Source organism: Microtus ochrogaster, chromosome 2 (assembly GCF_000317375.1).
Source record: "Microtus ochrogaster isolate Prairie Vole_2 chromosome 2, MicOch1.0, whole genome shotgun sequence".
Taxonomy (NCBI): domain Eukaryota; kingdom Metazoa; phylum Chordata; class Mammalia; order Rodentia; family Cricetidae; genus Microtus; species Microtus ochrogaster.
In genome coordinates this window covers 19,659,397-19,672,691 of record NC_022010.1, presented here as the reverse complement: position 1 = coordinate 19,672,691, position 13,295 = coordinate 19,659,397, and the positions used below count along the sequence as shown (strand labels likewise).

The 13,295-nt window shown below is 51.0% G+C and overlaps 1 protein-coding gene across 5 annotated transcripts in view; it reads right to left on the bottom strand.

The window, feature by feature from the left end:
• Positions 1-7,421: 7,421 nt before the first annotated feature.
• The window catches only part of Sfswap (splicing factor SWAP), a 75,382-nt gene continuing 69,508 nt past the window's right edge, over positions 7,422-13,295 (bottom strand). For all 5 annotated transcript variants that reach the window (XM_026784568.1, XM_013350324.2, XM_005344531.2 and 2 more), the window contains 3 exons: positions 10,432-10,605; positions 9,280-9,352; positions 7,422-8,774 (listed from right to left, as the gene is read on the bottom strand). In XM_026784568.1, coding sequence (XP_026640369.1) covers positions 8,709-8,774; positions 9,280-9,352; positions 10,432-10,605 — 313 coding nt within the window. In that variant the 3' untranslated portion in view covers positions 7,422-8,708. The remainder of the gene's footprint in view (positions 8,775-9,279; positions 9,353-10,431; positions 10,606-13,295) is intronic.

Genomic DNA, 13,295 nt, shown 5'->3' with positions numbered 1-13,295 from the left:
ATGAGCCTTGGGAAAATGCAGCGTAAATGGGAAAACGGCTTCAGGCATGGGTGTCTCTAGAAGTCCTGGCTTCAGAGTCTGTGGCTAACTCCATCTGGTACCTTCTCCCAAGGTGCAATCCTTTGCCTGTCTGGCTCTGCGAGTTTCTTCCAGGACTCCTATAATCTGGCAAATGTCCACTTGACATTATAGACATGCTCTTAGTCGGACAGAAATCTTTTTTGTTTAGGATTCTGTCCTGTTTCAGCCTCCTGAGTGCTGGGATTTTGGGTGTGCGCTCCCATGCCTGGCTTGGATAGGCGGTCTTTGCAGGTATGATTGGGTTAAAGACCTTGAGATGATCTCACTAGGGGATTGTTCAGGGGACCTCAATCCACTGTCAAGTGTTCTGATAAAAGCAGGGGAGGCTGGGCATGGTAGCAGGAGCTTGAAATCCCAGCACTTGGGGAAGCAGAGGCAGGAGGATAGTAAACTCCAGGCCAACTTGGCCTACAGTTTCGTAAGTGTATTTAAAAACAAAAACAAGCAAATGAGGACAGAGGAGAAGCCATAGGAAAGCTGACCACCTAAGCAGGGAGGCGGAGGGTGTGATGTGGCCACAAATAGCAACATCAGGATTATGGTACCACTTGGAGCAGGATAGGCTGACTCTCCCTTTGAGTCAGGGAAGGAGATGTCTGCCTATGGCTGTTTATAACCAGCGAATCTGTGGCCCTCTGCCCTAGACCCTAGGCACTTCCTACTCAGTCCTCGACATCCGTTCTGGCCTCCGTCAGGCAGACTGAGTCAGAGTCGGGCCCTTCTTCCCAAAGATGAGCGAGATGTCACCACCCACATCACGCTCTGGAAGACAAATCCAAGCTCCTCTTCCCAGCCTGTGGCATCTTGCTCTGTTCCGACTTCACCCTGCCTGTTCCCACCTGCTTCCCTCATCTGGTAAAGTCTCTGACCTCCTCCAGGGGCCTCCAGATGCCGAAGGACCTTTGCATGGGCTCTCTGTGTGGGGTGGTCTTGCCTTATGATTCTTTGCCTCAGATCTCTGCAGACGATTCGATTCTTGCTTCATCTCTAAAAAGCATCCCTTGCCCCTGGCACCCGCTCACTTAGCACCGTCTTATTCGCACGCACGGCAGCTCTCCCCCTCTGCCATCTGTTGGAGCCTCCTCTGTTCACTGCTTGCTTCCCGGAGGCGTCAGCCCAGAGGGCAGAGATATCTGCTATCACCGGCTCCTGCTCTGGGTACAGTGGGGATGGGTTCAGTAGGCAGTCTCTACCTTCAAGTGGGGGCAGTCTCTATCTTCGAGTGGACCCCGCTCAAGCCAGTGTGCCCTTTTGCCCATCTTCAGGCACGTGGGGGTGGGAGCCTGGTGGCGCCATTGTTAGCACCCAGCTGGCCACTCCTCTGCTTTGACTAGGAATTATGCTAGTCCGTCCCGGTGCTGCCAGATCTGAGCTCTGGAGTTCCCAAGGCTTAGGGGCTTGACTGGCAGACCCAGAGGCTTAGAGCTTCTGAGAGCAGGGTGGCCTATTGCTCCAGGCTTTAGATGCCAGAGACTCAAGAGTCTCAGCCTGGAGGCTTATTGCTCTGGGCTTTAACCACGAGCGGACTTGACACTTGGCAGCTGATGTAGGTAGCTTCCAGTGGTAGTGAGCGGTGGCAGCATCTCCAAGTGCTGCAGTTCCTGAGAAAGGTGTTGGGACTTCAGCTTCCTGGTGGCTGATTTTGCCTAGCTCAGGCCTTGCCTGCTGGGGATCTCTGGTGCTGGAGGTGTAGCAGCACTCCAGGAGTCTCCCAGCCTCGGCTCTTCAACCCCTCCCCTTCTCCCAGCTTCTGCTGTCCTGCCTTTGCCTCTGCTGGTCCTCTTCCTGCAGTTCTGCCCTGGCTAGCTTTTGGAGCCCCATGTGTTTGTAAATAAGAGGAAAACTTGTGGGAGTCAGTTCTCTCCTTCCAGAGTGCGGGTTCTGGGGAATTAAACTCGGGTCGTCAGCCTTGTGTGAACGGGCCTTTGTTTGCCAAGCTATCTTGCTTCCCCAACATTTTTTCCCCTTTAACAGGATTTCATGTAACAACTATGTAACAACTCTGACTGTCCTGGAACTCAGTTTGTAGATCAGTCTGACCTTGAATTCACAGAGATTTGCCTGCCCCTGTCTCCTGAGTGCTGGAATTAAGGCATTTGCCAACATGCCTGGCACATTTTAAAAAAAAGATTTATATTTATTTTATGTGTGTGTGATCCTGTGTAAATTTATGTGAACCATGGACATGCAGATCTTTGAGGAGGCCACAAGAGGGTGTCTGATTCCTTGGTACCTGGAGTTACATGTGCTTTGAGCTACCACATGGGTGCTAAGAACTGAACCTGGACCACGCTGTCAACCACTGAGGCTCAGCATCAGTTCCAGCCATAAACCGCCCATTCCCCCATCCACCAAGGTTTTAAAAAATATTTATGTGTGTACATGTGTTGCCTGCACATATGTCTGTGTATCAGTGTGTTCTGTTGCCTGAAGAGCTCAGAAGAAGGCATCAAATCCCCCGAGACTAGTTATGAATAGCTGGGAGTTACCCTATGGGTGCTGGGAATCAAACCCAGGCTCTCTGCAAGAGCAACTGCCCTTATCCACTGAGCTGTCTCTCCAGTCTCCCAACCAAGGTTTTTAACCTTGTTGAGTAAGTTAAAATGGCCTCTCCAGCCTCTGGCATTGGCCATCCTGTCTCTATGGACTTGCTGTCCCCAGGATCCTTCCTCGTGCTACTGAGACACTGCAGGATTTGTCCTTCTGTGGCTGCCTTGTTTCATTGTCACACACTGTGACCTGTGTCAAGGTTCCTCTTTTTTTCCCCTAAAGCCAAATAAGCCGGGTGGTGGTGCATGCCTTTAATCCCAGCCTGTTGGAAGCAGAGCAGGTAGAGCTCCGAGTTTGAGGCCAGCCTGAACTACAGAGCAAGTTTCAGGACAGCCAGGGCTATACAGAAAAACCCTGTCTAGAAAAACAAAAGGCAAAACGAAAGGCTGAATAATATTCCCCTGTCCACAGGGACCATATCCATGGCTGTGGATGCACATGTGGATTGTGCCTACCCTTTCTATTCATACTATGCCCCTTCATTTGCTTGGTATCCCTTGGCAGCGTCTTTTATCCTTGGGTCCCCTGCAAGTCTCCCCCTTATTTCTGGTCCTGGGCCCCATTCTGCCTCCTCCATCCTTCTGGCTGTCGTGTGTCCCTACTGTCCTAGCACTGGTCTCAGCTTGATCTTGCACTGGCTTCCTGGACATCCCTGATAATAATCCCTTCCAGCCGATTGGCCAAATCCGATGCCTTGCCTCCCTCCCCTACCGCCCAGATACCTGGTAGACAGTGCTCTTCACTCGGAACTGTGGCCATCTCATCCACATCTCTTATCATGTTATTCCAGAACTACTCATTCTGAACACTAACGAGAAAGGAAATATCTTGCCCTCTCGCCTTCATTAAAGTCAACATATAAATACTGCTTTTGCAAGTGTTCTGTCCTCCCAGTTACAGAGATCTGCTGTAGAGGAAATAACCGAGTATCAATCCTAAGACGTTCTGGAAATCAGCTTTTAAGTTCAATCATGGGAGCCCCGAGGCAGAACGATGCCCACCAGGCACGTTGCCAACAGTACCACGCCTGCCTCATTCCAGTGGAACTGAGGACATGCGTCTTGGCGAAGCCACACCCCCATCCTCCCTACCGTGCTCAGGAAGCCTAGGTTGTGAGCCAGCTGGGAGGCTCTGGAACACCCACTCCATGGGTGTGGGGTTGTGCTCCTGTCTCATGAAGTCAGAGCACCGGCCGGCCTTCCTGCTTGACAGCCTTGGAATGCGCAGTTTGTGTTCATGTGCTTTATGGTTTTTTTTACAATAAGATTCTAAATTTAGACTATTTAGAGTCATAGAGATATTGTGGAGACAGAATAGTGTATTCTGGGCGTTGTCACCGACTTGTACCACAGCCACTTATACTGCCACTGCTCATGGCAGTTAAGGGCCCTTCCATCAGATTTAACCAATGGTGTATGCCTGTAATCCCAGAGTTTGGGGGACTAGAGGCAGATGGATCAGGAGTTCAAGGCCAGCCTCAGCCACAAAGCAAATTTTAGATCAGCCTGAACTATGTGAGAAAATTAAAAGATTTAACAAATGGTTTTGACAACCGAGTTTCCGCTCATGTCACCTGTCTGAAGGTTTCCTCCAAGCAGGACATGATGTTTAGTGACCGCTTTTCCTCGGCAGCCAACACTTACTTTGGGGGAACCGTCTGGTACAGTGTTGCTAACTGAGACTTGGCTCCTATTTTTCTCACCACCAACCCAGCGCTCCTCTGAGGTGCACTGCCATGTCTGAGTTTGCCGAAAAAAGTCATGGCTGAATTTCTATTCCATTAGGCAAGAATCTGTGACTCAGCAGGGTGGTGGTGGTAGCACATGCCTTTAGTCCTGGTATTTGGGAGCAAGAGGCAGGGGGATCTCTGAGTTCAGGCTAGCCTGGTCTATAGAGGAAGTAAGTTCCAAGACAGCTAGGGATACACAGAGAAACCCTGTCTGGGGGAGGGGGATGTGATTTGCCTTGGAAGATGGTGGCCCTGACCACCTGGTCAGGGTGTTTGTGTCTCTGCTGTGTGATATTCACCTGGGTCCATCCCTCAGAAAGGAGTTGCTGCTCAAAGGGGTTTGTGGGGGGGGGCGCACTGCCTGCAGGGGTGCCAGAGCAGTTCCCAGGTGGTCCCACATGAGTCTGCTGCATAGTGATGTTGTAGCTGTCTTAAACACGCTCAGTGATGTTCACAGGGTGACAAAGTCATATGTGATGTGCGACTGGGTTTGAGGGCCATCGGCCCCCTGGCTGGGGCTGCCCCGAGGACAGCAGGTGTTCATGTGATGTGCGACTGGGTTTGAGGGCCATCGGCCCCCTGGCTGGGGCTGCCCCGAGGACAGCAGGTGTTCATGTGAGGGATGAGCGCCCCCATTTGTCCCTTTTCCATTTACTTTGCTGTCGGTTATGGGCATCAGCATGGATTCATGGAGATGGACTCGCGCTGGAATCTAATGTGACCTTAATTACGTTGCTCGGCTTGTGAAGGCTCTCCAGGTAAGCCCCGCCCACCCGAGATGTCGTCACTTTGGGCACATCTGAATGTGGCTTCCACCATGCCTTTCCTGCCCAGTCCTGGCCATCAGTAGGGAACGGGCACAGGGGCTACAGAGGGCGCTGGATGTTAATGCTGTTGAGGGTTCAGAGCTGGGCTTCTCTTACCCTCACCTCCAGCACACTGCTCTCTCCCTCCCTCCCCTCTGCCTGGGTCACTCCCCCCCCCCCTTCAAGACCTGCCCATTGTTCTGCATCCCTTTTGAATGCTTTCATGGCTAATGGGCTGTGCGGACGCTGGCCTCCCACTGCCCTCGTGGGGCTTTCTGAGGCGGGCACAAATCTAAGGCTGCTGTTTTTCTGTGGGAAGGATGTGCTCGGCTGGGGGCTGTTAAAACCAAGCAGAGGCCATGAGCAGTACAGCAAGGCCTCCTCTCGATACAGGAGCCCAGGGCTGCCAGGTGTTGTGTTCTGGGGGCTGAGGGAGACATGGAGAAGAGGGAGGTGTCCTCAGAAGCTGAGCGCACCTCCCAGCTTCGGAAGTACTGTGGCCTATAGTGTAGCAGCTATTCCATTTGTTTGTTTGTTTCTTCATATGTTTTTGAGTTGGGAACCTGGGGTCATTTCAGGTCATTAAGGGCATCGTCCTGACCTCATCACCATGGGATCTGTGCTGAGCAGGACCCAGGCTTCTGTTCTGCTGTGTGAGATGTGGGTTGAACGGGGAAAATGCTTTCTCAAATCTTCTGCTTCTGATGTTCATGTTTCCCTAAACTGCCCTCACTGAACAGCTTATGCGCCTGTAATTAAAGCAACTTTTCACACTGCTGAAATGAGTTGGTGCAAGCCGTCCTTCAGGGGACCTTTGCAGTCTAAGATGACGGAAACCTTGGCGGATCCGGGGGAGCTGGAGATACAGGCCCATTGACCCTACCCAGGGCCTGGGCAAGTGTGTAATCACCAGCCCTCATATTATGGGGTGCAGTGAGCCCTGGGGAATAGCACCTCATTTCCTCTCAGGCTGAATGTCCTTACTGGACACAGGGTGGTGCTTACTGCACCCATGGAAAGTTGTTCTCTGAACCTGAATCCCAAACAACTGGAAAGGGCAGGTATCACTGCCAGGGTCTGGCAGGGCTGCCAATACTATACTCTCTTGGGGAGGGGAAGATGGCTCCACCCTGGGGATAGCCAGCAGCTTACAACCCTGAAAGCCGAGATCAGATCCTCAGATAAGATCAGAAAGGAGGTGTTTGGGTAAGGGACAGCTTTGTCCTCAAAAGGGCTTTGCCTAGCTTGAGGTTTGTTTACAAAGGAGGCCACCTGGGGTCCTGCTCAAGTAAGCACAACAAACACAACCCACGTGTTCCCAAGTGCTCTCTCTCTCACTTGAACCTAGGTATTACCCTAGGGTTCCTAGAAGTCTCAAAACAGAGACTGTGAAGTTCCTCATTCCGTCGTGAGCAGTCAGAAGCACACAGAGTTCCAATAGGAGAGCAGTAGTTATTAGCACCCACTGGTGCCCTCCCATGACAGACAGGCACGTCCATAGAGATGAGAGGTTGCTCTTGCTGTGGACTCCCAGCTGACACAGCAGCGTAAGGGGAATGCCCTTGAGCACCACGGAACAGGACGCTGACTAGCCGACTAGCACTGAGCAGCAGCCCGGACGCCAGCAGGGAATGCAGAGCAAGGCTCAGCAGTACCCGGCCAGTAAGCAGTTCACAGAGCGGCACAAATGCTTCCAGTTCTTAAGAACATATAAATTACTTTACTTTTTGTACATACGTGTTTGATCTGCATATATGTACCGTGTGTGTGCCTGGTGCCTGTGGAGGCCAGAGACCTAAGGCTGGAATTACAGACAGCTGCGAGCTGCCATATGGGTGCTGGGTATCAAACCCGAGACCTTTGGAAGAACGACCAGAGTTCTAACCACTGAACTCTCTAACTGCTCCTCACACTTTTTTTTTTTTTTTTTTTGACACAGGTTCTCACTCTGCAGCCCTGGCCGTCTGGAATTATAAAGACCAGGCTGGCCATTTCATTTTATTGATCACTAAAAAATAAGAAATTAGAAGGTGGCATACACCTGGCAACTTGGAATGTGGAGGCAGGGGGATCAGGGAGTTCAAAGTCATCTTTGACTACACAGTGAGTTTGAGGCAAAAACATACAGTAAGTAAATATAAAAAAAAATTCTTCAAACATACAAAATCTTTTAAAAAGTTAAAAAAGTTCAAGGCCAGCTTATCTACATAGCAAGACCCTGTCAACTCCCAACAAATCAACAAACAAAACATGCAGGCCCCTTATGTCCATCTGAGTCACTGTAGGAGTCTAGAATCACGAGGGTGGCAGTGTCTGTCACAAGCGGCCAGCACTTTTACTCTCCTGACTTAGCCAGCGCTCAGTGGTCCTGGCAGACAGGTGTGGTGTGTGATGTTTCCTGAGGTCTGGGCTGTGGACAGGGAGGAGTGGCCCGGTGGGAGCCAGAGACTCAGATTAGGTATGCTCAGTGTCATGAGTCCTCTGAGGACAAAGTTAGTTTATAAAGTCACCATTCGTAGCTGAGGCCACTGGGGACGGAGACGGGGTCTAACACTGACAACCTGACATACACGAGGGAAGCACAGGCTGGCACCAGGCTGTGAGGATGACAAGGCACAACCGACACAGGTGTGGGGTGGGGGAGCCTAGCTGATGCCTCAAAGGCAGGTGGTGGTTCTGTCTGCTCAGGAGTGCTTGCTGGGCCAACTAGGGGGCCATTGTCTCACTGACACCCATTTTCTAGGGCCACCAACTCCATCATCTGCCCTGCCCACACCAGCTTCTGGGGGCTGTGAGTGTCTTGAGGGAAGCATCAGAACCTGAGTGGGGACCACTGCAAGGGGGGAAGGGGCCCATTTCTGGTCAGGCACAAGGCAGGACCTGCAGAGGAAGCCCACCTAGCACAGAATAGTCTGAGCATACTCGAGTGTCAGCCTATGCCAGCACGTCTCCATTTCTCATGTCAGGACCCTGTATGCCTTGCATGTGAGCAGTGGGAGAGTAAAGGCCTCCTGAAGGGAGGGATACACAAACCTGCAACTTCATGGGGCAGTTGAGGCCCATGTCAGGATGACCCTGTGACTGGCTGGTCTGGCAGAGGACACAGAGGACACAAGTGGGACATCCCCTTCCTCAGCCAGGGAGAAGCCACCACTGGAGGGAAGTCCCGTTTCTCCACAGGCTGACACTCGTTAAGTGGCAGAAAACAGAAAGCAAGAGCCGCCCTGGCTGCTAGCTAGAAAAGGTGTTTCCTCCCGCTTTATTTGATAATACATTTTCACAGAAACATGATATATTTACAAATATACAGGTAAGAGACTGCTGGTCAAAAATTTGAAACTGAAAATATCACCAAAAATTTACAAAAGCCACCGACTAACCCAGGGAGTCGGGCTGGAGAACCTGGAGGGCCGTGTGTAGGTCGGCACAGAGCTTGCAGCTCAGCTTCTGGCTGGGCTGTGGGTGCTCTGAGCTGAAGCCCAGCACCTGTGGCCACAGCTGTGCACGATGCTCTGCTTGGGGCCGGCTCCATGGCTGCCGTCTCAGGATGCACTGGTCTGCAGGTTTTTTGAAGCTGCGAGCATTGCTCTTACTTTGGCCATGAGATCCTGTGTAGGGAAACATGGAGGGCATTTCAGTCTCCTGTTAACCAGACTTGTGAGGAGGTCGTGGTGAGGACAGGCAGCAGAGTTTCCAGCACCCTAGCTGTGAACCCATACCAGCTGCACAGGGACCAAAGTAACCCTCTGTCTTGTCACAAACTTCCCAGAGCTGTGACCCCACATGGCCTGGGGGTACAAGTAGAGCCCAGGATGTGTCAGTCACCTGTGGAAGACTTGGGCTCTACAGCATAGCAACCCCAGGAGGAGGACATGAACTTCCTGTGGAAGACGAGGATCCCCAAGAAGTGATTCCTCCCCGTTCCCTGCCTCATGGGCTCTTACTTAGTGCTTGACTGTGGCAGGGCCCAAACCACTGAGTCAGTAGGTGACCAGCCCAAGATTTAGACCTGGGTTAGTACTGGAGACAAGGTGTGAGAAGGAAAATTATCAGAAAACAAAAAATTGGGCCCCCATTTTAAAAGCTGAAAGGAGAGGGGCACGCCCATCTTACCTGAGTTATTTTGCTCTGCACAGAGGAAACGATTGCTGAGGAGATCTGGCCATCTTTTTCCTGAGAAACTCCCCTAAGGCAGAGGAAGGAGCGGAGGCTCAGACACACTCAAGAATCTGAAGGCTGGTTCCTGTGCCCTATACTCTCAAACTAACTTGAAAGTAGCAACAAGCTTAGGAACACACCATGTGTGCATGAGGGGCAGGGGCTGTGCTGGGTGCCTTCCTCTACTGCTCGTGACTCTTTTGTGAGACAGGGTTTCTCACTGTCTGTTCTTCATGGGTTGGACGCTGGATACTCCCACCTCCACCTCAGCCTGCTGGACCTGCAGGAGCATGCTGCTGTGCCCTGCTCTTCACATGGATGCAGGGATCAACTTCAGGTCCATGTTTGTGCTAGTAAGTACTTTATCCACCGAGCCATCTTCCCATGCCAGGAACATGCATTTTTATACCCACTTCATAAAAAGAACCTAACTTACATTTTAACACCATTAACAAATGCTTGTAAAGAGGAAGCTAACAAAGGCAGCACCTGTCAGGTAGGTCGGTAGGATCAGAACCACAGCCCAAGTGATTCCTAGTTCACACATAAAGCTTCTGTGAATGTGGACATCACCCTTGTCCTTGTGGCCGGGGTTTCCTACACTTACTTTGGGATGGCCCCCGTCAAATGCAGAGCCCTTAGGTGAGCTGTGTTCCTCACAGAGTGGCCATGAACCTGTCTGAACTGAGTATGCCCTGTTCATGCTTATGGAAGCTCCTACCAAGAACACACACTTTAACCTTACACAGCCAGCCCTAGACTCAAGATTCCCTAGACTTCTAGGCCTGATTGTTTGGTAGATGCAATTCCAGCATGGATAGCCTCCTGAGACCATTTGTCATTGAGACGCACTAAGTTTTGTATGGTACCTCAGGTGCTCTTTTACTGACGGAAGGAATCTGAATGTCTGATAAGGCAAGGATTCACAGGAGGTGCACCCACACACTCCTGTTTGAAGTCACCCACTTCAGGTCACTTGGTATCCCCTATTCCCAGAGAAGCAATGGGGGCGGGGGCTCCACTGAGGCACTCACAGCCAGTGCTGGCCAGGTCTCACTTCCTCCCCTTGCTTTTTCTCTCAGAAAGCCGTCCGGGGGTCATGGTTACCTGGAGCGTTCCTGGGAAGAACCTCGGCTCTCCACAGGAGAGATGCTGGCCGAGTGGGCTGAGTGTGCAGAGGGACGCTGTGCTGCCTGTTTGCTCGGGGACGTTGATTGGGAGCGGGCTTTGGCCTTGGTGCGCGACCGTGATCTCCGCTTCTTCTTCTTCTCGTGGGGACTTCTGAAAGGGAAGTGCTCTTGTCAGGGAATGCAGCGTGACAAGAGGCCAGTCTGAACTTGTTTATTTCAAGGGCCCCTCCTGTAGGTTTTCTTTCTTTCTTTCTTTCTTTCTTTCTTTCTTTCTTTCTTTCTTTCTTTCTTTCTTTCTTTCTTTCTTTTTTTTGTTGTTCTTTTATATTATAGGCTGGCTTTGGACTCATTATGTAGCTGAGGATGACCTTAAACTCCCCATCTCCTTCCTCCACTGCCCAAGTTCTGGAATTAGAGGATGTACCACCAGGACTGGGGTGTGAAATACCCACAATTGAATGAGGGTGTCGTGCATGCCAGCAAACATTTTAATAGCTGAGTACATTCCCAGCCTCATATGCATGCCTTAGACAGCTGTAATCCTTCAGTCAATTGAGCCTGTATATCCACAGGGTACTGAGCTTTAAAAGAACCATCCAGAATCCAGCCTCTCCATAGGGGAAGCTTAGACCTGGGGAAATGTCTGGCATTTAATGTACAATGAACAATCTATTTGCATTGAAAATACCAAGATAACTACCAAGGGCAGCCTGTAGGAAAGTCTATACTGCTTTCTCATTCACGCCAAAAGATAGGGAATTATCAGCCAAATCCTGCATATACCCCTTTGTGGATGATAACTCAGGAGGAGGCAGCCTGGGCCTGCTCTGCTCTGCATGTCTGCTGCACCACAGGACAGGGCTGCCAAGCCCACCAGTCCCAGCAGGTCCCACTCCTTCTGAAGGCTCTGGCATTGCCTCACTGTTTCTACCATGTACAGATGTAGACACATACACAAACACATGCGCGAAGACTGTTGAGGACACATACTTGGTAAAATGCAGTGTCTTCCCTCAGATCCATTCCCTACATACAGGACAGGGCCACTGCCAGCCTGCACTCCACCTCCCACTAAGCCTGTCTTGAGATGCTTTGGAGCTCTATCACTGCCTCCCAGAGTCTTTCCTCCCTCTTGGGCTGCAGGACACTGCCAGGCAGCTCACCGCTTGGCTGTATCTTTCCAACTGTACCCACTTTAATGGGAACACTGCTAAGTCACTGTCGCCCTTTTCTCTTTTGCAGTCACCAGGGACCCAGCTCTTAGGCATTTGGTTTTCACAGAGACACAAAGGCCCTTCCCGATCTGGCCTAGCCCTCTGTTCTCCAGGAAGGCATAGGCATGGAGGTGAGAGGACGGCTCTGGACAGTTCTCCCCTTCTTCCACGTTGTTGTGAGTCTTGGGGCTCACCCAGGACGTAGGGCTTGCACAGTAAAGCACCTTTACTTGGGGCTCACCCAGGACATAGGGCTTGCACAGTAAAGCACCTTTACTTGGGGCTCACCCAGGACGTAGGGCTTGCACAGTAAAGCACCTTTACGGGCTGAGCTTTCTCACCAGCCCTGATTAATCTGAACTTTGCTGGAGCAAAGCAGTTTTTAAGTTGCTGAGGTGCACTTTGCAACTGGGTCCTCCGTGCTGTTGCTGAGTGACCAAAGCAACAATTGTGGCCTGCTGTTCTGGAACATTCCCTCAGTGTACTTTTCAGTCTATGCCATCCTCCACACTCAGCTCTATAGGAACCAACACTCACATTACTGTATGGGTCTCAGCAGTATTTCCAAGTCCCCTGTAAACCTGGGCATGCCCCCACATGTTCTTATACTAAAAGTAGCACTGTCCAGGTGCAGTTGGTAACCTCACACCTCCTTGCTTCTGTGGCCAAATATCCCCAGTGCAGTCTGGGGAGAAAAGCAGTGGTGAAGTACAGCAGGTGCACCTGTAACCTTGTAAGAAACGAAGCTGTTTCTAGACGGCAGCCTCAGCTGTGAGGACTGGCTGGTGAGCATCCTCGCCTGACCACTCTAAGTGAGGCTAGTGAGCAAGGAGAAACTTGCTGAGGCTCCCTTACTCCGGACTGCTGATGTTCAACATCCTCTTGAGTGTACCTTGCTAATGTGTTTCTCTGTGAAGTCGGTGGCCTCCGGTGTTGACACGGACTACAGAGACAGGCACCATGGGTGTCTTTTTCACTGGGAGAACAACTGCTCTGTCTCCTAATTGCCCCTGGAAGAAGGCTTTTTTGACTTTAGTGATACTGACTGTATTATGCTTTCCTCCCATTGGTAGGGTCTTCTTCTGTGGTGTGTATGGATGCAAATGTGGGAAGACAACCTAAGGGCCTGACTGCCTGTTTCCCCGGTATTGGTATTATGAGCACGTACCGCATGTGTGGCTTTTTGTGTGGCTGCAGTAGATGGAACTCAGGCCCTACTGTTGGTGTAGCAGGTACTTTACTAACAGAGCTGACTCCCTAACCCAGCAGGGCTTTTATCTACCTACCTACATACCTATCATCCTATCATCCATCCATCCATCCATCCATCCATCCATCCATCCATCCATCCATCCACCCATTTTTTAACATCTTAAGGAGTCTCAGGCATACATTCTGTTTTCTGGTTCTGGCTTTTATATTTGGATAGCTGATCTAAATAGAAGTAACATCAGGAGTTTGTTCTTTCTCATCTCAGTGTCCAGTGGGTGGAGCAGGTTCTGCTAGAGGACTCTCCTGCAGAACTGCTTCAGTGCTCTGGTCTAGCAATAGGTCATGCCACAGTGTGGGCTTTAAGAATGTTGCAGTCTGCTCAGTGTTTACCATAAAGCTTGACTGTGGCTTCTAC